The following is a 26,173-nucleotide window of genomic DNA, read 5'->3' as shown; positions in this document are numbered from 1 at the left end:
GCCTCAACAACTTAGCAAGGCCCTAAGTAACTTAGCAAGACCGCGGGTTGGGGATGTGGCTCAAGCGGTAGCGCGCTTGCCTGGCATGCGTGCGGCCCTGGTTCAATCCTCAGCACCACATACAAACAAAGATGTTGTGCCTGCCGAAAAACTAAAAAATAAATATTAAAAAAAAAAAAAAATTCTCTCTCTCTCTCTCTCTCTCTCTCTCTCTCTCTCTCTCCACTCTCTCTTTAAAAAAAAAAAAAAAAAACTTAGCAAGACCGCATCTCTAAATAAAAAATAAAAAGGGCTGGGGATGTAGCTTTGTGGTTAAGCACCCCTGGGTTCAATCTCTAGTACCAAAAAAAAAAAAAAAAGGAATATCTAGCAAAGATTTTCTCCCATTCTATAGACTTTCTCTTCACACTTCTTAATTGTTTCTTTTGCTGTGCAGAAGTTTTTAATTTAAAGTCATTCCATTCATTGATTCTTGTTTTTATTCTTTGACCTTTAGGATTCTTATTAAGGAAATCAGCGTCTGCACCAATATGTTGGTGTGTTGAGCCTATGTTTTGTTCTAGTAGTTGCAGTATTTCTAGTCTAATTCTTAGGTCTTTGATCCACTTGAGTGGATTTTTTTGTGCAGGGTGAGAGATAGGGATCTAGCTTTAATATACATACAGTTTTCCCAAAATCATTTGTTAAAAAGACTGTCTTTTCTCCAATGTATGCTTTGACACCTTTGTCAAGGATTGTTTGACTGTATCTATGTGGATTTGTCTCTGTGTCTTTTATTCTATTTCATTGGTCTTCAAGTCTGTTTTGATACTAATATCATGCTGTTTGTTCCTATAGCTCTGTTGTATAACTCAGAGTCAAGTATTGTGATGCCTCCAGCATTACTTTTCTTGCTCGGTATTGCTTCACTATTCTAGGTATTTTATTCTTCCATAAGAGTTTTAGGACTATTTTTTCTAGTTCTGTGATGAATGTCATTGGTATTTTGATGGGGACTGCATTGACTGTAAGAACATTGGAGGTCTTTCCATCTTTGAATGTCATTTTCATTTTTTTCCTTTGGTGTTGTATAGTTTTCATTGAAGAGTTCTTTCACCTCCTTGGTTAGAATTATTCCCAATTTTGGTGGGGGGGCAGCTATCGTGGACAGAATCATTTTCCTGATTTTTTATTAGCAAATTCATAGTTGTAGTATAGGAAAGTTGTTAATTTTTGTATGTTAATCTTATATCGTGCTACTTTGATGAATTTGTTTATCAGCTCTAAAAGTCTTCTGGTGAAATGTTGTTGATGTTGTTTTTGTTTTTGTCTTTTACATGGAGAATCATATCATCAGCAAACAGAGATAATCAAATTATCTGTTTGTATCCCTTTAATTTCCTTCTTTTGCCTGAATTTTTTGCTCTCAAGAACTATATTGAGGGCTGGGGATGAAGCTCAAGTGGTAGCACACTCACCTAGCATGCCTGAGGCACTGGGTTCGATTCTCAGCACCACATAAAAACAAAATAAAGATATTGTGTCCATCTAAAACTAAAAAATTATATATATATATATATATATATATATATATATATATATTAAATAGGAGTGGTGAGAATGGAAATCCTTGTCTTGTTTGTTATTTTAAAGGAAACACTTTTGGTTTTTCCCTGTTCAATATGATGTTGGCTTTGGGTTTGTCATATAGTGCCTTTATAATGTTGAGATGAGTTCCTTCTATCCCTGGTTTCTTTAGAGTTTTTAACATAAATGGGTTCTAGATTTGTCAAAATCCTTTTCTGCATCTTTAAAACCATCTTTTAATTTTTGTCCTTAATTCTGTTTATGTGGTGAATTGCATTTTTTGAATTTTTGATTTGTGTATATTGAACCTACCTTCCATTCCTGGAATGAAACTCACGGGATCATGGTGTATAATCTTTTACATGTGTTTTGAATTCAGATTGCTGATATTATTAAGGATTTTGTGTCTATATTCTTCAGAGATATTGGTCTAGAGTTTTCTATCCTTGATGCATCTTTGTCTGGTTTTGCTTTCAGGGTGCTACTTGTTTCATAGGATGAATTTGGGAGTGTTCCCTCCCTTTCTCGTTCATGGAATAATTTGAGGAAGATTGGCATTAGTTCTTTAAAGCTCTGGTAAAACTTGGCTGAGAATCCATCTGGTCCTGACTTTTCTTTCTTGGAAAGCTTTTAATTGTTGCTTCAATGTCATTGCTTGATGTTGGTAAGTTTAAGTTTTCTATATTCTCTAGGTTCAATTTGGGTAGGTCAGCTGTGTCTAAAAAGTTATCAGTATCTTCTAGATTTTCCAGTTCATTGCAGTATACATTTTTTAAACAGTTACCAATGATTCTCTGGATTTCATAAATGTCTGCGGTGATATCTCCTTTTTCATTTCTAATATTGTTGATTTGAGTTTTCTCTTTTGGCTAGTTTGGTTAAGGTTTTATCCATCTTGATTATCTTTTGAAAGAACCAACTCTTTGTTGCATTGGTCCTTTGTATTGTTGGTTTTTTATTTTCAGTTTCATTCATTTTTGGTTCTTATCTTAATTATTTCCTAACTTCTACTGATTTTGGAAATAGTTTGTTCTTGCTTTTCTAGGACCTTGAGGTATAACATTAGATTATTTATTTGGGATCTTTTTTTTTAATGTAGGCACTCAATGCTACATTAAAGTTCCTCAGAACTTTCTTCATTCTATCCCAAAGACTTCAATATGTTGTATCTTGGTTTGTTTCTAATTTTTTTTTATTCTAGGGGTTGGGGATATGGCTCAGTTGTAGAGTGCTTGCCTAGCATGTACAAGGCCCTATGTTCAGTCCCCAGTACTGCCAAATTTTTTTTTTATTCCAATTTTTTCCATGACCATTTCTCATTCAAAAACACATTATTCAATCCCCATGTGTTAAAATGCTGGATTTTTAAAAAATATTTTTAGTTGTAGATGGACACAATACCTTTATTTTATTTTTATGTGGTGCTGAGGATCAAACCCAGTGCCTTCCACATGCAAGGCAAGCACTCCCTCACTGAGCTACAACCCCAGCCCCCCATTTTTTTTTGTTTGTTTGTTTTTTAGTGTGGATGGACACAATATCTTTATTTTATTTCTGTGTGGTGCTGAGAATCAAACCCAGTGCCTTGCATGGGCTAGGCAAGCACTCTACCACTGAGCTATGACCCCACCCTCCCCTGTTTTTTAATCTTATTATTGATTTCTAACTTAATTCCATTATGGTCTGATAAGATGCAAAAAAAAAATTCTATTTTTTTTGCAGTTGCTAATATTTTCTTTGTGTCCTAAAATATAGTTTATTGTAGAGAACGTTCCATATGCTGTTGAGAAGAAAGTGAATTCAGTTGTTGATGCATGAAATATTCTATTGATGTCTATTAAGTCAATTTGGTTAATAGTATTTTTCAGTTCTGAAGAATCTTTACTTCGTCTTTGTTTGAGCAACTTATCTATTGGTGGGAGAGCTGTGTTGAAATCACCCAATATTATTGTATTGGAATCTATTTGAATCTTTATATAGAATAGATTTTGAATCTTTATATAGAATAGATTTTGTTTTATGTGCATAGATGCACCAAAATTTGGGGCACAAACATTTACAATCATTCATTCTTGCTGCTGGATGATTCTTTTAACTGTATGAAGTGACCTTATTTGTCTTATATAATTAATTTTGGCTTGAAGTCTACTTTGTAGGATATGAACAGTAGCTACCCCTGCTTGCTTTCAGTCTTCATTTTCATGGTATATCTTTTTTCATTTTTCACCTTTAGTCTGTGGATGTCTTGCCTGTAAGGCAAGTCTTTCATAAATAGTATATGGTTGCGTCTTGTTCATTTGTTTGTACCAGGGATTGAACTTGGGCACTCAACCACTGAGCCACACCCCCAGCCCTATTTTGTATTTTATTTAGAGACAGGGTCTCACTGAGTCTCTTAGCACCTCGTTTTTGCTGAGATTGGCTTTGAACTTCCATTCCTCCTGCCTCATTCTCCCGAACCATAGGGATTACAGGCATGCACCACTGTGCCTGGCAATCCTTAAACTTTTTGATCCTGGTATTAAAAACTAAATTCCTCTTTTTCCCTTCAAGAGGTAGTTTGTATTCAACATTTTTTTAATTCCACATTAACACATATTCTTTGGACAACTGTTTCACTTTTTTAAAAAATATTTTATTTTTTAGTTGTAGTTGGACACAATACCTTTATTTCACTTTTTTTTTTTAATGTGGTGCTGAGGATCTCACATGTGCAAGGTGAACGCTTTACTGCTGAGCCACATCCCCAGCCCTGTTTCACTTTTTTTGTTGTTTCCATTTATTTTTAAATATAAGTATAATTATCACTTTTGTTGTTTGTTTCTACTAATTTTTATATACATTTTTCTAAATCAATAGTTCTCAAACTTTACCATGGATTAGAATTATCTGGGGAGGCACTTAGTGAACAGTGAGATTTCTGGAATTTACTCAGATTTTCTAATTCAGTAGGTGCAAGTGGCACCAGAGGATTAGCCCCTCCATATGGTATTGGGAAGAAGGTCCCTCTGCCTAGTCTTGCTTCTTCCTTTCTCTTTCATCTCCCAAGCGTAGACGTGTATGACAGTCTGCAGGCTATCCCTTTTCTTTCTTCTTCTTATAATATAATAGCAATTTCATGTGTTTGATTTGAAAATTCATTTTGTTTTCAATCCCCCAAAATAACATTTGTATTAAATCAAAGAAATGAAAAGGGACACTTCCATTCTTGAAAATATGGAGGATTGCATATTTTAAATAACTTTATCCCGATAAATGATAAAATATTTTATAAGTATCACTTCAATCCCATCCCTGAATTTGAACAGTTTGTCCTAGGAGAAATCTCTAAGGAAGTGAGTTATAAACACTTAACAAATTTTAGGTGAACAAAGAACAGAGGCCAGTAGCAGTCTGAAAATGAAAGTATTTGCTTTAGGTTTTCAACAACTTAAAGGAAATGAATTAGAGATTCTCCATTTAATTTAGACTCATGGAAAGGAAAATAAGGCCACTCAGTGTGGTGTCACCTCACATGACTAGAAGCAGAGCCAGTGCAGTTCTTTGCAGAAAAAGATCATTAAAGTGAGACCTCAGGTTATCCTCACATTAAAATCATACAAGAGAAGCTGGAGCTGTGGCTCAGTGGTAGAGTGGTTTCCTAGCACATGTGAGGCACTCAGTTCAATCCTCAGGACCAATAAAAATAAATAAAATAAAGGTATTATGTCCAACTATAATTAAAAAATAATAATTTTTAAAAATCATACAAGAAGGAGCTCACTGCCACTGTTCACTCAACACACAAGGACATCAGCCAGCATTGATTACAGTCAGCAAACTAAAGCTTTAGATTAAGATTTAGCTAAAGATTAAGATTTAGACTCTTAATCCTTCAGCTGTCAAATATACCAACCTCAGAATATAAAATAACTACTTATAAACTGTAAAAATAAAAGATCAAACTCCATAGATTAATCTGAAAAACTCTCAACAATGATATATTTGCTAAAGAACCATGTAGAGCATTTTAGAGATTCAAACCTTTGTAGATAGAATAGGTCAAGTGAGGACACACAGCTCAATGTTTATTCTAAAGGAAACAATCTAGCATAGAAAAAACAAGAAACTATAAAACATTAAAGAGAAGTTAGGTATGAAATAATTTTTTTAAAAAAGACTTAAGAAATGCAGAAAAATACACTCTGAAAGAAAAACACATAAATCATGAGAAGACACCTGGGAGTTGAAGGGCCCATGAATTGCCTAGGAGATGAGAAAGTAGATCCAGTATTGACGGTGTTATTTAGTTGTATTTTGCAGGATAAAATAGAATTGGGGTATGCAACTAGTAGAAGTGATATAGTGAAATAACAAAAACAAGTGCAAATCAACAAATGAATAAACAACATAGAAAATGAGGCCATTGCTCACAAAGGTCCAATTTAGATAGCATGTCTTTAAGTACATTATGAGAAGAATGCTTTTATGAATAGACTATAAAATAAGAAGTATTAATAATAGCATTTCTCACTGCCTTATAAAGAAGATGAATAATATTGTATGGAAATGATTCTCCATGTAACATTCTTTCACTTTGTGTCTGGAACAACAAAGGAAGACAATTTGGCTCAATTAGTCCAGTGAGCGTCAGGGAGCTGTGAATAAGAGAGAAATCCTGAACCTGTACTGGTGACAATTTGCATGTTTCACCAGATAAGGAGCAGCATGGGAAGTGTCCAGATCATGAATATGCCAACATCCCCAAAACTGCTGCCTCCAAAAGACCATGATGTTTCTGGCTTATGAAGAGCCCTCCGGGAAGGTCCTAGCTGGCAGAGTCCTGAATTTCTCTATTCTCACAACTATTTTTCTTGGGCTTGTTTATGAAGCCCTGAGACACTCCAGAAGCCTTGAATGCTACTTTGGCTCTGGGGGACATCTTCTGAAACAAAACTGCTGAGAACTCTACTCAGTGTGAAACTGGTCTGTAATGGGTGATTGAAGACTACTTTTTCTTTAGGACTGGCAACTTAGGAAGCCAGCTGCAAGAGCTTGCAAGGAATAAGCCATGGTGTGTCATTATGCAAGAGAACCAAGTCTTGGAAATTTCAGAATCATTGGAGTTGAGTGCACATGGGACACACCACTGCTCCCCTCCTTTAGTACAGATAGCTGTGACCTCATGCCACGTCCCTACCACCCCCATATCTATGTGGTCTACAACACCCCTGCCTGAACTTCCAGGGGCTCCCCACTCTTGTGAGACCTACAGAAAAAGTGGGTCATTCAGACTCTGACACAGCACTCACTGTGTCACTAATCAAAGCCAAAGAAGCCATAGGGGAACTACACTAAGACAGTCACTTTCAATTAAAATCAGCACTACACAACACACTGATTTCCCAGGGTACAGCATCTCCCTAAAGGAGGGCCTCACATAAAAGTAGAACTGATGCATAAATTTCAACATAGAAATACAAGAAATATGAAAAAAACAAAGCAATATGACTCCTCCAAAAGTTAGTAACTTTCCAGTAATTGGTTCCAGATATATCAAGGTGGGTGAAATTCAGGACACAGAATTCAAAAGAATTATATTAAAAACAAATAATGAGGGCTGGGGATGTGGCTCAAGCGGTAGCGCGCTCGCCTGGCATGCAGGCAGCCCGGGTTCGATCCTCAACACCACATACAAACAAAGATGTTGTGTCCGCCAAAAACTAAAAAATAAATATTAAAAATTCTCTCTCTCTCTCTCTCTCTCCCTCTCTCCCTCTCTCTTTAAAAAAAAAACAAATAATGAGTTTAAAGAGAATGCAAATAAACAACTGAATGTATTAAGGAAGAAAATGTAGAATATGAAAGAGTAATTCAATAAAGAGATTGAAATTCTGGAAAAGAATCAAAAAGAAATCTTGGAAATAGAAGGCTCAATAAAGCAAATTTAAAAAGAAAAAAAAAAAAAAACAATGGAAAGCCCTACCACAAGATTAGATCAATCAGAAAAAAAGGATAACATGGCTTAAAGACAAGATTGATGAATTATCACATTCAGACAGTAATAAAGAAAAAAATGAACAGAATATACAAGATCTATGGGACACAGTTAAATAGCCAAACCTATAAATAGTTGAAAATAGAAAATGTATTCAGCGAGATAGTAGAAAATTTCCCAAATATTGGGAAAGATAAGAAAATCATAGGGTTTGGGGTTGTGGCTCAGTGGTAGAGCACTTGCCTATCATATGTGAGACACTATTCTCAGCACCACATATAATTAAATGAATAAAATAAGGTCCATCAACATCTAAAAAATATTTAAAAAGAAAAGAAAACCATGTACAGGAGGCATTTAGAACTCCAAATAGAGATGACCAGAAAAGACACATTATAGTTAAACTGCAAAAGTATAGAACAAAGAAAAAGTCTTAAAACCTTCAAGAGAAGCACCAAGTCACATGTAACAGAAACTCATTAGTGTAACAGTAGATTTCTCAGCAGAAACTCTAAACATCAGGAAAGCATGGAATGATGTGTTTCAAATCCTGAAAGAAAATAATTGCCAATCTAGATTACTATATCCAGAAAAGTTATTCTTCAAATCCAAAGAGATTTTCTAAGACAAGCACAAACTAAAGGAATTCATGAATACTAAACTAGCATTACAGAAGATAAATAAAGGAATTCTATATTTAGAAGAGGAAGAATGATAAACAGCATCATGAAGGCAGGAAGAAGAATAAATCTCACTGGAAGAATAGATAAGCAAATGAGAATTAGGAAAGAGATTCAAATATTATTAATTCAGTAAACTATCAAACTTCTAATGAGTGAAGGAGAGAGAATAAACATAGATGGTTTAAAACAACCAGACAGGAACAAAAAGACAGAAACTAGTACATACCTTTCAATAATAACCCTGAGTACAAATGGTTTTAATGTTCCAAATAAAAGATGAAGACTAGCTGATTAAAAATCAAGGCCCGACAGTTTGCTGCTAGCAAGAAACTCACCTTACAGGCAAATATATATGTAGACAGAAAGTGAAGGGATGAAAATGATATTCCAAGAAAATGGAATCAGAAAGCAAGCAAGAGTAGCCATACTCATATCAGTCAAAACATACTTCAATTCAGTTATTAGACACAAAGGTCATGACATATTGATAGAGGAACAATACATCAAGAGGATATAATAATTGTGAATATATATGCAACAGATGTTGGAACACCCAATTTAATATGACAAACACTTACTGGACTTTAAAGAAGAGAGAAACACCCCAACATAATAATAGTAGGTGACTTCAATACCCCATTCCCACCACTAGGTAGATCATCCAGACACATCAGAGCTAAATAACACTATATTGGGCTTGGGTTGTAGCTCAGTGGTAGAGTGCTTGCCTCTCATGTGTAAGGCTGTGGGTTCAATCCTCAGCACCACATAAAAATAAATAAAGATTAAAAAAATTATTTAAAAAAATAAATAAAAATAACATTATAGACCAAAAGACTTAACAGACACCTATAAAATATTCCATCAAGTAGCTTCAGAATATACTTTTTTTAAATCAGCTCATGGATTTTTTTGTAAATTATATCATATTTAGGCCATAAACCAAGTCTGAAAAAACATGCACACACACAAAAAGAATAAATTTCTTGCATCCTATCATATCATAATGGAATGAAAATAGAAATCAAATGCAAGAGAAAAAAAGAAACTAAAAAAATTAAATTATAAAAAGAAAACTATATGAACACATGGACATTAAATAATGCACTTTTGAACAAACAGTTGATCATTGAATAAACCTGAGGAAATTTTTTTAAATTCTTAGGATCAAATGAAAATAGAAACACAATATACCAGAATCTGTGGGATACATCAAAAGCAAAACAAACAAGGAAGTTTTTACCTCTGAATATTACATTTAAAGAAAGAGAGGAAGAGATCTCAAATAAACAACCTAATGATGCAAACCAGTCCCAAAAATTGGTAGAAAGAAAGAAATATTAAAGATCAAAATGAAATAGAGACTAAAAGAACAATGTAAAGGATCAACAAAACAAGAAAAACAAACCCTTAGCCAAACTCATGAAAAGAGAGAAAATAAATAAATAAATTAAATTAAAAGTGAAAAAGGAGTATTATAAGAGATATTACTGAATCCCAGGTGATCGTTATGGAATATTTCTTGAAAAATTATGTTCTGAAAAACTTGAAAATGTACACAAAGAGGGCAAATTTCTACGTACATATGACCTATAAAAATTGGCCCAAGAGTATATAAAAACCTAAACAGATCAATAACAAACAATAAAATTGACAGCAATAAAATATGTCTCAAAGGAAAGCTCAGGACTCCACAGTTTCACTGCTGAATCTCACCAGATTTTTTAAATAACTGGTACCAGTACTTTTCAAACTATTTCATGAAATAGAAAAGGACGGGACACTTCCAAATTCATTCTACAAATCCAATACTACCTGCTCTCAAAACCTGTTAAGAACACAACAAAAGAAGAAAACTATATGCCAACATCCTTGATAAACATACATGCAAGAATTCTCAAATACTTGAAAATCAAATTTAACAACACATCAAAAACATCATACATCTTGACTAAGTTGGTTTCATTCCACAGGTGAAATATTCTCACAGAACTAGAAGAAAAACTATCCTAAAATTTATATGGAAGCACTAAAGACCCCAATAGACAAAGCAATCCTTAACATAAAGGGCAATGCTGTAGGTACCATAATACTGGTTTCTAAATGTCCTGCAGGGCAACAGGAACAAACAGTATGGTATTGGAATATGGACCAAAGGAATAGAATAGTAGACCCAGAAATAAACCCATGCATCTATAGCCAACTGATTCTTGATAAAGGTGCCAAAAACAAACACTGGAGGAGAGATAGCCTTTTCAACAAATGGTATGGGAAAATCTATATATAGAAAACTGAAACCAGATGCTTCTCACCTGTACTGTACTCAACTCAAACTTGAAAAACTTGAGTTGAGTTTATTAAAATTTATTATAAGACCTGAAACTTTGAAAGTAGTAGAGGAAAACAGAAGAATATATTAGCACAAATATATTTCCTGAATAGGATTCCAATAGCTCAGGAATAAAGAACTGATAAGGTGAATTTTATCAAACTAAAAAGTTTGTTCACAGCAAGAGAAATAATCAATAGGGTAAAGAGACAATCTACCAAATGGGAGAAGATCTTTGCCAGCCATTCATCTGACAGATTAATACCCTAAAAATATTAATAACAAAATAACAAATAACCCAATCAAGAAATGAGGTTCCGGACTGGAGTTGTGGCTCAGTGGTAGATCGCTTGCCTAGCACACGTGAAGCCCTGGGTTCGATCCTCATGCACCACATAAAAATAAATAAAATAAAGATATTTTTTAAAAAAAGAAAGCTTGAAATTAAAAAAAAAGAAAAAAAGAAAAAGAAATGGGGTTCCAGTCTAAATGGACACTTCTCAAAATAAGAAATACAAATGACTAATAAATAAATGAAAAAATGTTCAACATCTTTAGTCATTAGAAAAATACAGATCAAAACTACAGTGATATTCTTAGGCCAGACAGGATGACCATTTTTAAAAAGCACAAAAAACAAAAATAAATACTGTAAGGATATGGATTGAAATGAACCCTTATATACTGTCATGGGGGGATGTAAATTTGTAAAGCCACTGTGGGAAACAGGATGAATATTACTCAAAAAGCTAAAAATGGAACTACCATTTGATCCAGCTATCCCATTCCTAGGTATATATATGAAGGAATTGAAGTCAGCAAACAAAAGAGATCCCTCCAAACCCATGTTTATTGCAGAAATATTCACTATTTCCAAAATTTGGGATCAGCTTAGATGTCTATTAACAGATGAATAGATAAAGAAATATACAGACACAATGGAGTATTATTCAGCCATAAAGAACAATAAAATCATGTCATTTGTAGAAAAATGGATGGTACAGAAGGTCCTCATGTTAAGCAAAATAAGCCAGACACAGGAAGACATGTATTTCATGTTTTCTGTCATATGTGAAAACTTAAAAAAAAAAAATTGAATGATTACCTGGAAGTAGAAGAGAGATTCATAGGGAAGGGAAAATGGCTGAGGTGACAGAGAGAAAGAGAAGGACAAGGGTGGGTACTAGGAAGGTTGGATGAAAAGAAATCACAATATATGCATCTGTGGAAATGTCACGGAGAAACCCATCAATCTTACAATTGAATAAATTACAATTTTAAAAAGCAGACACAAAATAGGCAGCAAGAAAAATGTTGACATTAAATAGTAACTTTATAAGATTTGAACATGGGGGGAAAAAAAGAGGAGCCAGATGTGGCATCACATGCCTGCAATCCCAGTGGCCCAGGAGGTTGAGGCAGGAAGATCACAGATTTGAGACAAGCCTCAGCCACTTAGTAAGACCCTGTCTCAAAACAAAAACTAAAAAAAAGGTGATACTATAATCCTAGTGACCTGGGCGGCTGAGGCAAGAGGATCATGAGTTCTAGACCAGCCCCAGCAATGTAGTGAAGCCCTGAGCAACTCAGTGAGACCCTCCCTCAAAATAAAATACAAAAAAGGGCTGAGGATGTGGCTCAGTGGTACCCCTGGGTTCAATCTCCAGTATGAGTCAGAAAGGAAGAAAGAAAGAAGTTGAAAGAATGAATCTTAAATCTTAATAATATGGAAAAAGAGCCTTTTAAAACAGTCAAAAATTTTGGTTAATACCTCCAAACATTTTTCCACTTTCTAATTTGTTTTAATTCAAATTTGGTATCCTGTATCACTATTTCCTAACTTTCTCATTTATTAACATAAACTTCTTCCTACTGTTCCCTAGATATATAAACAAATTCATATGAATAGTATTAAATATTGTTTGTCCTTCATATTGTTTAAATGTATCTTTTCACATTTTCTTAATATTTCATCAGTTCTACTTCATCACTAGGTTTTAATTTTTTTTCATTTTATTCCTTTAAAAACTTATTATAACTTTCATTATATTTATTATTATATGTTACTTGCATTTAGACTAGTTTTTGATTTTTTTAGAATATATTCCCAGGTTTGAAATCTAGCACTTAGGTTGTCAGGGCATCTTCTCCTACTCAAGTGGAGTACAAATTTGCAGTCATGTCAGGTGTGGTGGTGCATGCCTGTAATCCCAATGACTCAGGAGGCTGAGGCAGGAGGATCGCAAGATCAGAGCCAGACTCAGCAAAAGCGGGGTAGCTAAGCAACTCGGTAAGACCCTGTCTCTAAATAAAAGACAAAGTAGGGCTGGGGATGTGGCTCAGTGGTTGAGTGCCCTGGTAAACCACCCCCACCCCACCAAAAAAAAGAAAAAGAAATTTGCAGTTACTGTATTTCCCCATCACAACACTAAATCGAAGCAGTTCAAAAGTTTAGTATGGAGCATTTTCATTTTTCAATGCTACAAAGTTAGAATTATTTATAAAAATATTGCTCATCTTTAGCCAGGCACAGTGATGCATGCCTGTAATCCCAGTGACCTGGGAGGCTGAGACAGAAGGATCAAGAGTTCAAAGTCAGCTTAGACCTCTTGTGCTTAGACCTCTGAAGGAAAGAAGAATTGAATGGTGCGATTGAAAAAGATAAACCAGGCATAGTGGCACACACCTGTAAGCCCAGCAGCTCGGAAGGCTGAGGCAGAAGGATCTTGAGTTCAAAACCAGGCTCAGCAAATTAGTGAGGCCCTACACAACTTAGCAAGACCCTGAATATAATAATATATATATATATATATATATATATATATATATATATATATATATATAAAGGGCTTGGGGTGTGGCTCAGTGGTTAAGCACCCTGGGTTCAATCCCTGGTACAAATGAAAAAGTGAAAAAAGAAAAATAAAAAACATGTAAAATCTAGAGCTACTTGGATCATTTAGAGGATAGCATACTCCCTCCGCAGCAGGTAAAGATGAGCCTGGATATCCTGGGGTCACGGCTCCTGAGAACAAAGGGGCTGACTGTAGGAAAGCAAGCAGTGATCAAGGCAGAGCTGTTCACCAGCCACCAACCTGGATCATTTAAACGAGCCAAAAATAGTGAAAAAATGCAAGAGAGAGTGTAAAATGATACAAAGGTACCCACTAGGACAAGGATGTTTTGAGTGATTCTAGTCTCAGGGGAGGATCTTGGGGAGAGGGTGGCGCTATGGAGGTGTCGGACCTGCCGCTTGTGCCTGTAGAGGATGAGAACTATGAAGCCACTGGTCCAGACCATCAGTCCCAGACACAAAACATCATAGGATGACAATAGTGCTATAAGTAGCACACCCGTGACTCTGTTATCAATTACTGCAGAACAGTATCCATAATCTATTTTATTTGTGGTGTTTTTGCTGTTCCACTTGCCAACATACATAGGAACACTGATGTTCAACAGCATGTTTAGCATCCAGCACAGGATGTTGGAGGGCCCCATGTATCTGGAAGCTTGCGGTTTCATCTCTGCCCACCTGAAGTTCCTAGGGCTGATCATGATGGCCTGGAAGATACTCAAGAGGCAGGTGATGCCAGTGCCCACACCCCTGCCGACTCTGTGAACATAGAAAACAAGTTTGCATCCAGTATCACTGAGGAAATGTGTTGCCCCAAAAGCAGACATGGTCTGTGGGACTCCTTTACAGAATATGACCAAGAAGTTAGCCAAGGTCAAGTGCTTGAGAATCAAATCCTTGGGCCTTACAGGACATCTGGTAAGATAAAGGAAATTATGGCAGAGAAGAAAGAAATTCCCCAGGAATCCAATTATGGTCTGCGATAAGAAGACCATTCCTATCACCAAATCACCGGAGGCCATGGCAGTTTCCAAGAATTGATGGTTCCATTCGCTGAGGGGATCCTGCATGGAAAACATGAGATCTGTTTTATTTGGGCAACCCAGATCCACTATTGTCCCCTACCTTTGTTTCCAATCAATAATTTCTTATCATATTCCTTTCTCTAAGTGATTTGCTATTAGAAGAAAAACATAAAGAATACTATTATATCATTTTATGCAACAAGTATAGTAATCTTTTAATACTTTACATATAACTTTTACAACAATTTTATGAAGTAAACACTTCATCATTCTCAGTTAATAAGTGAGAAGATCTTAGGCACAGAAAACTTGAATAACTTTTCCAAAGTCCCCGCCTTATAGAGTCAGTCAGGAGCTGAAAATTTACTTAACCCAGTATGTTCTCCTAAAACTCTACATACATTTTATGATTTTGTGTATCTTGTCAATATTTTAAATAATGGTCGTACTTTTTTTTTTACTAATGTGTTTGACAATTTTCCACTTAAATCTTTTTGTTTTGTTTTGTTTTGTTTTGGTAGCTGGGGATTGACCCCAGGGCCTTTTGCATGCAAGACAAGCACTCTACCAGCTGAGCTATGTTCCCAGCTATCCACTTAAATCTAAAAGCTTCATTTATAGGCAAACACCACCTAAAATAATTCAAAAGAGGACATAGAGTCTGTGAACTTAGTAAAACCCTAAAGAAATACTTATAACCTGGGCTGGGGATGTGGCTCAAGCGGTAGCCGCTCGCCTGGCATGCGTGCGGCCCCGGTTCGATCCTCAGCACCACATACAGACAAAGATGTTATGTCCGCCAAATACTAAAAAATAAATATTAAAATTCTCTCTCTCTCACTCTCCCTCACTCTTTCTTTAAAAAAAAAAATACTTATATCCAATGAAATGGAATTGACTGAATGTACAACTCATTCTGTGTTGGAATTAAAGGAAGAGAATCTTTTCCATCTTAACCTTGTGTGCTAAGCAATGGTACATGGAACATGAATAGGATGATAAATTCTTGTAGAAGGGAGACTAAATTACCATTAATTATAGAGAAAGTTAATATTTGTTTATAAATGGAAAATATAAAATAAAATGAATTCAATTTCACAATTATTAAACATTCTAAAACACAACTGTATTGTGCAAAAGGAATATTGGTAGGGGAAATTATTTCCTGAATCAATTTAAATAACATTAAGATGAATATTGAGTCTGTGAATGGCATCAGAACATTTTTTGAAACCATAGAAAATATCATAAAATAATGAAATTTTGAAAATTGCTTAAGTCCATAGTTTTTCCTCGGGGCGGGGGGGGAACTAAATCATCAAGTTAATTTTCCTTAAATGCTTCTTCCCTGACTTTAATAATGAACAAAGTCTAAATGTAATCTGCAGATGTTAGATATTTTCTGTTGCTGCATAATCACTGTTTCTATGAAGTGATTATATTGCTTACTATTTCTAAACAGAAGTACATCAATCAGCTACATCTTACACATTGTCACAGGCATGGAGGTACTGGAGAAAAACTTGGACCAACTGAAAATGTTCTTGACTCCTGTAAAGCAGATAGAAGAGCTAGCAGATGACATTCTGAATTACATGAGAAAAATCTTAAAAGCCCATATTCTATGGCTTCATCAATCAAAATCCAATGATGAAGAATGAGTTGAATAAAATTAAAAGCACTTAGGAAATTTTTTGATTTTGGTCCACCATTCCTTCTCCACAGGTTCACCCCAGGATAAGTAATTACTCTCCCTTTCCTCCATAACTTTGGTACCATTTAGTTTATAGTGCAGAAGACTCCTCTTTTCAAACAACAGCTCTTACTGTGTCTTCTGATGCCCTTGCTTTCCTTGTACACCATGCTTCCCAGAACAAAATACAAAATATTCACCTGACTCCTTCCTGCTGCCAGGCTGGTGGGCTCCAGGCATTGATCAGGACGGCCAGAGAGTGTGTGGAGGGAGACAGGCAGGTGTGGGATATGGGTTTGTGATCCTCTGACCTCATCTCCCCACAGGACTGCAATTATCATTCCACCTGTACCAACACTGACAGCAGACACTGGGAAATCAAGTTAATTCTGAAAAACTTCATCCCAGTTACCAATTACTAAAAACAATTATAACTTTCTAGAGAGCCTCTCCAGAGATCTGAGAATGGCTCTTCTAATCAAACATCCCCGGGGGGCACATAGAAACTCTTGGAGAGAGCAGGAAATGCTGAGGTCTGAGACTGGAGGGACCCAGCACCTGTGTCTTAGTGGATTTTGTGCTTTTCCCAAGATGCTCTTCTGCTGAAACTCAGTCTGTGTTGATGTGCATGTTCCTGAAACAAGACAATCATCTAATTATGAACAGAGAAATGGTGAAAGAATTACAGGTCTATTTCACTTATCTTGGGAAAGCTTTGGTATAAGGAACTGAACCCAGGGGCACTATACCACTGAGTCCCATCCCCAGTTCTTTTTTTTTAATATTTTTTTAGTTGTAGATGGACACAATATCTTTATTTGTTTATTTTTATGTGTTGCTGGGGATCAAACCCAGGGTCTCACGCATGCAAGGCAAGCACTCTACCACTGAGCTACAGCCCCAGCTCCCCCAGTTCTTTTAATTTTTTTTTTTTTTTTTTATTCTGAGACAGGATCTCTCTACATTGTTGAGGGTCTCACTAAGTTGCTGAGGCTGGTCTTGAACTTGTGATACTCCTGTCTCAGCCTCCTTAGTTGATGGAATTACAGGCTTGGACCGCCACACCTGGTTTATATAATTTTTTTTTCTGGATAGCATGGCTTTGTTTAATTTATTTTTGTATGTGGCACTAAGAATTGAACCCAGTGCCTCATGAGTGCTAGGCAAGCACTCTGCTGCTGACCCCAGCCCCAGCCCTAAATTTTAATTTCATAACAACTTTTATTTTGATTTATACAGCCATTAAGACAAAAGAAGAAAACTTTTAGAAACATTGTGATTTTGTTGACAGATTTTTCTGGTTTCCTATAGAACATTCTAGTGGCTACTGTCTGTCCAGTATCCTTAAGTTTCATTTTATTACTGTTCTGAAATTTCTCTCCCACTTTTCTATAGGTTTCATAAAATCTTTATTTTCAAGCCTGGCTTCTACTACTTCTTTTTTTTAAAATCTTTATTTTATTTATTTATTTACTTATTTTTATGTGGTGCTGAGGCTCGAACCCAGCTCCTTGCATGTGCTGAGCCACAACCCTAGCCCTGGCTTCTACTTCTTAATAGAAATAAGGAAAATGGAAAATGTAAGGCTGGGGTGGTGGCTCAGTGTTAGAGCGCTCACCTGGCACGTGTGAGGCCCTGGGTTCCATTCTCAGCACGGCATAAAAATAAATAAATAAAGGTTCATTCACAAATAAACATATAAAATTTATATGAAATATATAAAATAATATATATAAATATATATGAAATATACTATGAAAAAAGAAAATGGAAAATGCTTACACTTCATTTATTCAAGCTAGATTATATATAGGCCCAAATATAAAACCAGAAAACTAGGAACCATTTTCCCAAAGCTGTTGTCTTTGGGAACTCGCCACCCAGCCGCCAGCCCTCTTTGAAGGGCTCTGATCCCCATCAGAACAGAGGGCTCCTCCAATTATGTTGCTCATTCCCATCAGCACTGAAATTCCTGTGCTACTTGTCACCATCAATCAAGTGGGGTCCCCACACTTGCCCTCAAGCTCGGGTCAAAGAAGAGGCTCCTGCACTGCTGCCCTTGGGAACATTTCCTACTTCAGATGATGTCATTCTAATTTATCAACAGTAGTGTGGGCCTGAGGAGGTGGTGGCGCCATCATTAAATGAGATATGTGTATGCAGGAATCAGTTTCCTTAAGTACAGCAGCACAAAGGTTTGTTGATAAGCCCTGGGATGGAATTTCCAGTAAAGAGACAAAATTTCTGCATTGGAGGTTATAATGCTTCATGTCTTCATCTCCCAGGAGTATACAATGGCAAGATTATTCTACAAGAGTGTGATTTTTATCCACAGCTTTTATTAGACTTTTGCAATACTAAACTATATCACCTCTTGTTAATTGGAGGTTTGGTTTTGTTTTTGGTTGGGGGGTACCAGGGTTTGAACCCAGGGACACTCAACCCCTGAATCACATCCCCAGCCCTATTTTGTATTTTATTTAGAGACAGAATCTCACTGAGTTGCTTAGCGCCTCCCTGTTGCTGAGGCTGGCTTTGAAATTACGATCCTCTTGCCTCAGCCACCTGAGCTCTGGGATTACAGGAGTGTGCCACTGCACCTGGCTTAATTGGAGGTTTTTAAAAATGGGATCCAAATGCATGGGGCATCCCATGCTGATTTGGAATGGTGAGAGTTTATGCACCCCAAAGGTGGTAGACTTATATTCATAAGTACTATAGGTAAGGTAAAAATAATTTCGAGGTTTTTAGAAATTTTTCTAATTCCAGATGAACCATGATAGAGATTTAACGAGTGGGACTTTCTAGAGAAGTGATTCTGGAGCATGATCAGCAAGGTGGTTTCCTCTGTCCTCTATAGTCTAATTTTAAAAGGTTTTGAATCTTAATAATGTCCAGGCAATATAGGTAGCATTATTTCATCTTATACATCTTTACATATAGTTCATTTTTAGTCTTTGCAATTCCAAATGAATACCAACAATCTATATAGACACAAGACTCTATATGGTGGCTCATTACTGTTCTCATTTGGAATATTTATTTTATATTTTCTTTCTTTATTCTCCCACCCCCTTTCTTTTATCCAGTACTGGGATTTGAGCACAGAGCCTTGCTAGGCAAGCACTCTACCATTGAGCTACACCTGCAACCCTCTTATGGGTTTTGAAGGGGACTGTTGGGACTTTTTAAAATCTGGTATCAATCTGTTTTCTAATCTCTAAGCTATTTACAGTAATGAAGGAGGCAAGGAAGATTTCATCTGTGGGCTTCCATCTGAGGTAGCTGATAATCTGGGCAGTTTTCTTTGTAACTAATATCCTCTTGAGTAAAAGCCAAATGATTAATCAAAGCATAGACACAGTTCCCCATTCCAAGGTGGTTTTTTCAACCAGTTAGGGGAGCTCTAGAGTTAGGACATTCACAAACAGAATTAAAAGTTACTTGACTAAAATCAGCATCCATAGGGAGGCCAAATTTTTATTTACAATGTCTTGAAAATAGCTGTAATAATCCCAAAATGGATTCATTAAGATTCCTGTGTACAAACTTGAATTTTATTGTGGTCTAAGCCCTTAGGAAATGCTTCAAGGATAGATTTGTGGAGATGTTTGGTCCATCTTTGTGCTAGTTCCCAGAACTGGCTGTCTGTTTCTCAGGGTGAATCCAGTCAGGCTAAGCCTCCAGGGTCTGTCAGAAAAACTCGGCAGGAGGCCTGGATTGCCACATTGCCTTGTCAGCAACCTGATGAGGTCTTGGAAATTTCTTGACAGTTGCCTAGAGGTTAGTCTTAGTCCAAGAACACAGGAGACTTGGAGTTTAGCTGGGTCATTAGGTGGGTTTTATCCTAAAGGCACAGGTTGTAACAGGACCCAGTTGAGTGCGGTGAGAAGGGAAGAGTATGGAAATAAAGGTTGTTCAGTCAGAGAAAGAGGAAAAGGAGGGGGAAATGGTAGGAAAGGAGGTGAAGACTCTGCAGCAGAAGGTGTCTGGATCTCGTTGGTCTTTTTATCTTTTTATTTCATTTTTGCAGTTCTGGGATTGAACCCATGACTCAGAACATGCAGAGAATACACTGTACCACTGAGCTACATCCCCAAACCGTATCCTCTTTTAATTGCTTATTTTCAAAAGTTGGCTTCTAGACAATATACTGTAGTGAGGTAAATTTTAAATCTTTTTTTTTTTTTTTTTTTTTCGGTACCGGGGATGAACCCAGGGGCATTTAACCACTGAGCCACATCTCCAGCCATTTTTTTATATTTTATTTAGAGACAGGGTCTCACTGAGTTGCTTAGAGCCTGGCTAAATTGCTGAGGCTGGCTTTGAACTCATGATCCTCCTGCCTCAGGCTCCCGAGCTGCTGGGATTACAGGCGTGCACCACTGTGCATGGCTAAATTTTGAATACTGAATGCAATTTAACAAACACTTTGAAATACCAGTTGAAGGATGGATTCCATTCAGATTAATGTTGTTGCCACAGTTTTCTGGTTTACTTCTAAGGAAGATAAGTTTGAGGAGTTCAAAAGTTCTTCAATGAAACAACAAATTACCCTTGGTATAATTTGCCCATTAGTTTTAAAATTTTCACAAAGAGGGGCCATGATGTTTAAATAGATAGCCAGCCGGAATCTCTGAAGGGACACCGTCTTTGACTACCTTAGAATCTAGGGATCTTATTTCTTTTCTTTAAAAAGAGGCACATAGAAGAAAGCAGAATAAAGGAATTATAAAACAACATCCCAAATAAAATAAGAGAACTCAAACAAAAAGAGGGATTTCAAAATCCAAGAGAAAAATTCATGGAGGGTGAAGGACTTCCTAGATGTTGGAGCACCAAGGGCTCCTCAAGTGGGGACCGCACACAATTCAAGGGGCCTTTGTGTTTTCCAAGGTGACCAAGGTGATCCTACTTGGGATCCCACTTTTGATCCATTTTTTTTCAGTCTAAAAGTTAACAGAGAGAAGGTTCTCCAGAACATAAGATTGTAATTGGAAATAGCAATGGCATGCTGGTTTGTCCGTGCCACTCAAAGCAGCAGCAAATCCTGGTAAAATCAGAACAATAGGGGATTTTGAGAGATGAAGAGGAGTTGATAAAACATGCTTACATCAAAGCTCATTTGTCTTAGGAACACATTGAGCATTGGTGTTATTTCTTTAAAAATTAAAAAATAAAATAAATGAATAAAATATATATATATATATATATATATATATATATATATATATATATATATATTTGTAGTTGGACACAATACCTTTATTTTATTTATTTATTTTTGTGTGGTGCTGAGGATCAAACCTAGCACCTTGCACGTGCTAGGCAAGCGCTCAACCACTGAGCCCAAGCCCCAGCCCTGGTGTTATTTCTTTTAACAGATGTGGACATTTCTGGTGTTATAGGGATCTATCCTGCCTTCATCAAAAGGCAGTAATGATGCCATAGTCTTTAAACATCAAATCGCGTCTGAGGGCCAGATGTTCTGCCGTAGACAGGAGGGTCAAAAAAAAAAAAAAAAAAAAAGATAGACAGCCCCAAAATATTATGAAATGCAAAACTTGTCAGCCATGTCTGAGGCAATGCCTGTCCTTTTATCCGGGTACCTATCACACCAGCTAAAAATCTCCCAGCTACTACTTCTGATTTTCTTCAGCCCTACCTTTTCTTTCCTTTTTTTGTGGGGTAGGGGGGTACCAGGGATTGAACTCAGAGGCACTCAGACACTGAGCCACATCCCCAGGCCTATTTTGTATTTTATTTAGAGACAGGGTCTCACTGAGCTGCTCAGCACCTCACTGTTGCTGAGGCTGGCTTTGAACTTACAATCCTCCTGCCTCAGCCTCCTGAGCCTCTGGGATTACAGGCGTGTGCCACCGTGTCCGATGTCCTGCCTTTCCTTATGACTATGGGAGTATGTTTCTTGAGGTTAATCAGAAAATCTTTCTTTGTCACTACCTTGGAAGCAAATTTCTGACAAATACAAGGAATCAGTCCAGCTCAGTCTAGAAAGTCTACTGGTGTCCCTCCCAGCCCATCATCTAAAGAAGATACTGTGTCTCATAACGAAGGATGCTTATACTGTGTGTGTGTGTACATATACATATAGATATAGATAGATAGACATGTATGTATATATAGCTTTTGTATATATAGCTTTCTTTTTTTTAAAATAAATAGTTGTCATTTTAAGCCACTACATTTTTTTTAAAGAGAGAGAGAATTTTTTAATATTTATTTTTTAGTTATCGGCGGACACAACATCTTTGTTTGTCTGTGGTGCTGAGAACCGAACCCAGGCCGCACGCATGCCAGGCGAGTGCGCTACCGCTTGAGCCACATCCCCAGCCCTATAAAGCTTTCTTTTTCAAAAGAAATGTGGCATCTTCTTCCTATATTGGTTGGGGTATAGATTAAGAGTTTCCCAGCTTGAAGTAGCCTGTCTCAATATCTTTATTTAATTGGTCCCTCCCAGGACTGTTCACAGACTCTTACTATATCTAGATATAGATGGGGGACAGAAGACCCTCAGATGATCTAAAATCAGGCAAGTTAGAAACTGAACAAATGGGAAGAATTTCTGTTTTAGCTAGCTCTTCGTTGCTGTGACCAAAATATCCAATAAGAACAACTTAGAGGAGGGAAAGTTCATTTGGGGCTCATGGTTTCAGGGGTCTCACTCTATAGATGGCCAACTGCATTGCTCTGGGCCCAGGATGAAGCAGCACTTCCTGGGGAAAGGGCCCAGCAGAGGAGAGCAGCTCAGCTCATGGTGGGGTCAGGAAGCAGAGGGAGAGAAGGGAAGGGATCACAGGCAAGAGGCACCCTTCCAGGGCAAGCCCCTAGTGACCCACTTCGTCCAGCCACACCTGACCTGCCTCCATTACCACTCAGTCATTCCACTCAAACTAGGATGGACTGATTAGGTTACAGCTCTCATGAGCCAATCATTTTACCTCTGATTATTCCTGCATTAACAGGAGCTTTGGGGGGACATCTCATATCCAAACCAAATAATTGCTGAAACAACATCTGGCTGTTCCCAAGTTTCAAATGGAGAAAGGAGGTCAGCATGGGTCACCAAGCTTTTTGCTGATGTTGATGACATCTCACATGGTAATACGCTCACATGGGAACATACTGGGGACCTGGAAACAAACTGAAAACAATTGACAATGCAGTGAGCCTGCAGGAATCACTTACATCCAACAACAGTCAAAGATGCTCTGGTTCAAAGGTTAAATGTCCCTTTTTCCTGTGTGGAAACACGAGGCATGAGGGAAGCAAACCCATTGGGAAGTTTCAGTCCCCAATAAACAGAATCCACATGCCCTTTTTTACTACTGTTGCTTTCATCTTACAGTATATTTCCATGTATGTTTTATTCTATTTTTGAAATTTGTTTTTCATTAGCCCACTATTTGAATGTCCAAGGCTTTGTTATACAGGGAAGCCACTCTCTTTTTGTTTCAGACTTTTCATGGATAGTTTTGCTTATTCTTCTTTGCAATAAAATTCCTATTTCTAGAACACAAGCACATGGTAGCAATACTGGGGTGTAACTCTAGAAAATGATTAAGAGATTATTATTTCCTGATACCTTTGAATTTTCCTAGATAGGTGATGACATTATTTCTAGTTGTAAGATTTGTATTTTCATGGTTTTTGGAAATGTTTTACACTAATGTTGTATATTACTGATTTTTTAAAATATGAATTTCTGTTGAATTCTGCTAATGTCTTTTTTTGCATCTATGAACATGAATGCATAGCATTCTATGAGAATTGATTCTATTGCAAATATTATTGGATTTTCTAATGCTAATTATCATTTCTATTCCTGGTATAAATGGTGGTTGATTATAATATAATTTTTTTAAATATTTATTTATTTATTTGCTTTAGGTGAACACAATATATTTATTTTTTATGTGGTGCTGAGGATCGAACCCAGTGCCTTGCACATGCCAGGCCAGCGCACTACCACTTGAGCCACATCCCCAGTCCATAATATAATCTTTTAGTATGTTAACACATGGTTTCTAATATTTAAAATTATAACTTTGAGGTCTGGGGTTGTGGCTCAGTGGTAGAGCGCTTGCCTAGCACAGGTAAGGCATGGGTTTGATCCTTGGCACCACATGAAATTAATACATAAAATAAAATTATTGTGTGCTGGGATTGTGGTTCAGAGGTAGAGCACCTGCCTAGCATGTGTGAAGCACTGGTTTGGATTCTCAGCACCATATAAAGTAAAATAAAGACATTGTGTCCACCTATAACTAAAAAATAATAATAATAATAAATAAATAAATAAAGGTATTGTGTCCATCTACAACTAAAATTTTTTTAATTATACTTTGATGTTTATATACTGTGTTTTTTTGTTTTTTGGTTTTTTTTTTTGTTTGTTTGTTTGTTTTTTTGTTTTGGTGTGTGTGTGTGTATGTGTAATTCTCTATATGGTTGAATCCAGACAAAATTCCATCACCCTTCTATAATCTTCTTAAAGCTATTGGGAAGATTGAGAATTTTATAACTCCTGAATAATTTAATTATCATTGATTTTTCAATAAGTTTATAAATAGAATTTCTCTCTGGACTCTTTGAACTTGGTTTCATTTTTCCTGTTGATATCATTCAATTTATAATTTCTGTCTCTATAGGGTAAATGCTGACAAAATGTATATTCTTAGAATGTGTGTCATTCTAAGAATATTAATGTGCATAGGATTGCAAAATTTTGTTCCTACTTATTTCATATCAATAATTGACTTCAAATTCTTCTTTGCACTGTAACTTGACATATCCTTCTCAAGCTCTTGTGTGATCTCATCTCTCTTCTTATATTTAAATGACAGTTTAACTCAGGAATCTGAGGACTAAAGAGAATGAGAGTTTCAGATGGACACCTGGGGAAGGAGCAAATGACACATCTGATTTGCTGCGAGTCCCTCGTGTCTCAGATTGCAGTATTTTCTGCTCTCTCCTTGTGAGACCCTGATTGCCCTCAGGGATCACTGACAAGAAGAGCTTCTCTCAAATACTCTCATCTCTCTGGAGATGCTCAGGAGAATGTGACAATTGTTTTTGGTAATTGGTAATGGGGACTAAGTGTTCCAAAATAGCCTTTACTTCCCTGGTGTGTACTGTCAGTATTGGTTCAGATGGAATGATAATTGCGGATCTGGGGGGAGGTAAGGTCCCAGGACAACACACTTATATCCAGACTGGGCAGCCTCCCTCCGCACACTCACTGGACACCATGACTCTTACCCTGCGCCCAACTGCCTGGCAACAGTAAGTCAGGTGAACATATTTTGTTTGGTTTACAAGGCAGAATCTGCAAGGAAGGAAGTGTGTCGGGAGGCAGAGTAACTGCTGTATTTGGAAAAGGGGTTCTTTTAGGCTAGAAACTGAGCCAAAGCCACACAGGAGGGGGGAAATCATTACTGAGTCACAGGCTGAACTTCTGGAGAAGAAATGGAAGCCCAAGACCAAAAGCCTGTCCCAAACTGCTCCAAATTTAATTTAATGTAATACCTGTTACTTGTTAATGGATTTTTATTTATTTATTTAGTGTCCATATATGTGGGCCTATTTCTGATCTTTCAATTTTTTTTTCTACTTTTAGTTGTAGATGGACACAACACCTTTATTTATTTTTATGTGGTGCTGAGGATCGCACCCAGTGCCTCACATGTGCTAGGCAAGTGCTCAGCTATAACCCCAGCCCTTGTTATTGGATTTTAATGCATGAAACTGTGAAATGTTTTACTAAAGTTTAAATAACTTGGATGGCTGGGAATATAGTTCAGTTGGTAGAGTGCTTGCCTCGCATGCATAAATCCCTGGGTTCAATCCCCAGCACCACATAAAAAATAAAAAAATAAATAAGTTGGAAATTAATTTATTAGCTGTTATTTCTTTTGAGAATCAGTGGCAATATTTCCCAGATTAGCAAAATTACTTCTATAATACTTTCATGCCTATGATAATATATATGGTATAGCAGATTGAAGCAGCTTATTATGCAATAA

At 36.7% G+C, this 26,173-nt stretch overlaps 1 protein-coding gene across 1 annotated transcript; it reads right to left on the bottom strand.

Moving 5' to 3' along the window:
• Positions 1-13,510: 13,510 nt before the first annotated feature.
• On the bottom strand, positions 13,511-14,434 carry LOC143399788 (vomeronasal type-1 receptor 3-like). Its single transcript, XM_076856786.1, has one exon. It carries the CDS (start codon positions 14,432-14,434, stop codon positions 13,511-13,513), a length of 924 nt encoding a protein of 307 aa, XP_076712901.1.
• Positions 14,435-26,173: the final 11,739 nt, after the last annotated feature.

Source organism: Callospermophilus lateralis, chromosome 1 (assembly GCF_048772815.1).
Source record: "Callospermophilus lateralis isolate mCalLat2 chromosome 1, mCalLat2.hap1, whole genome shotgun sequence".
Classification (NCBI taxonomy): Eukaryota; Metazoa; Chordata; class Mammalia; order Rodentia; family Sciuridae; genus Callospermophilus; species Callospermophilus lateralis.
This window is presented reverse-complemented; position numbering and strand designations above follow the sequence as displayed.

Excerpts from the sequence above, each read along its gene's own strand:
- LOC143399788 (XM_076856786.1), bottom strand. The coding sequence starts at position 14,434 with ATGGCCTCCGGTGATTTGGTGATAGGAATGGTCTTCTTATCGCAGACC.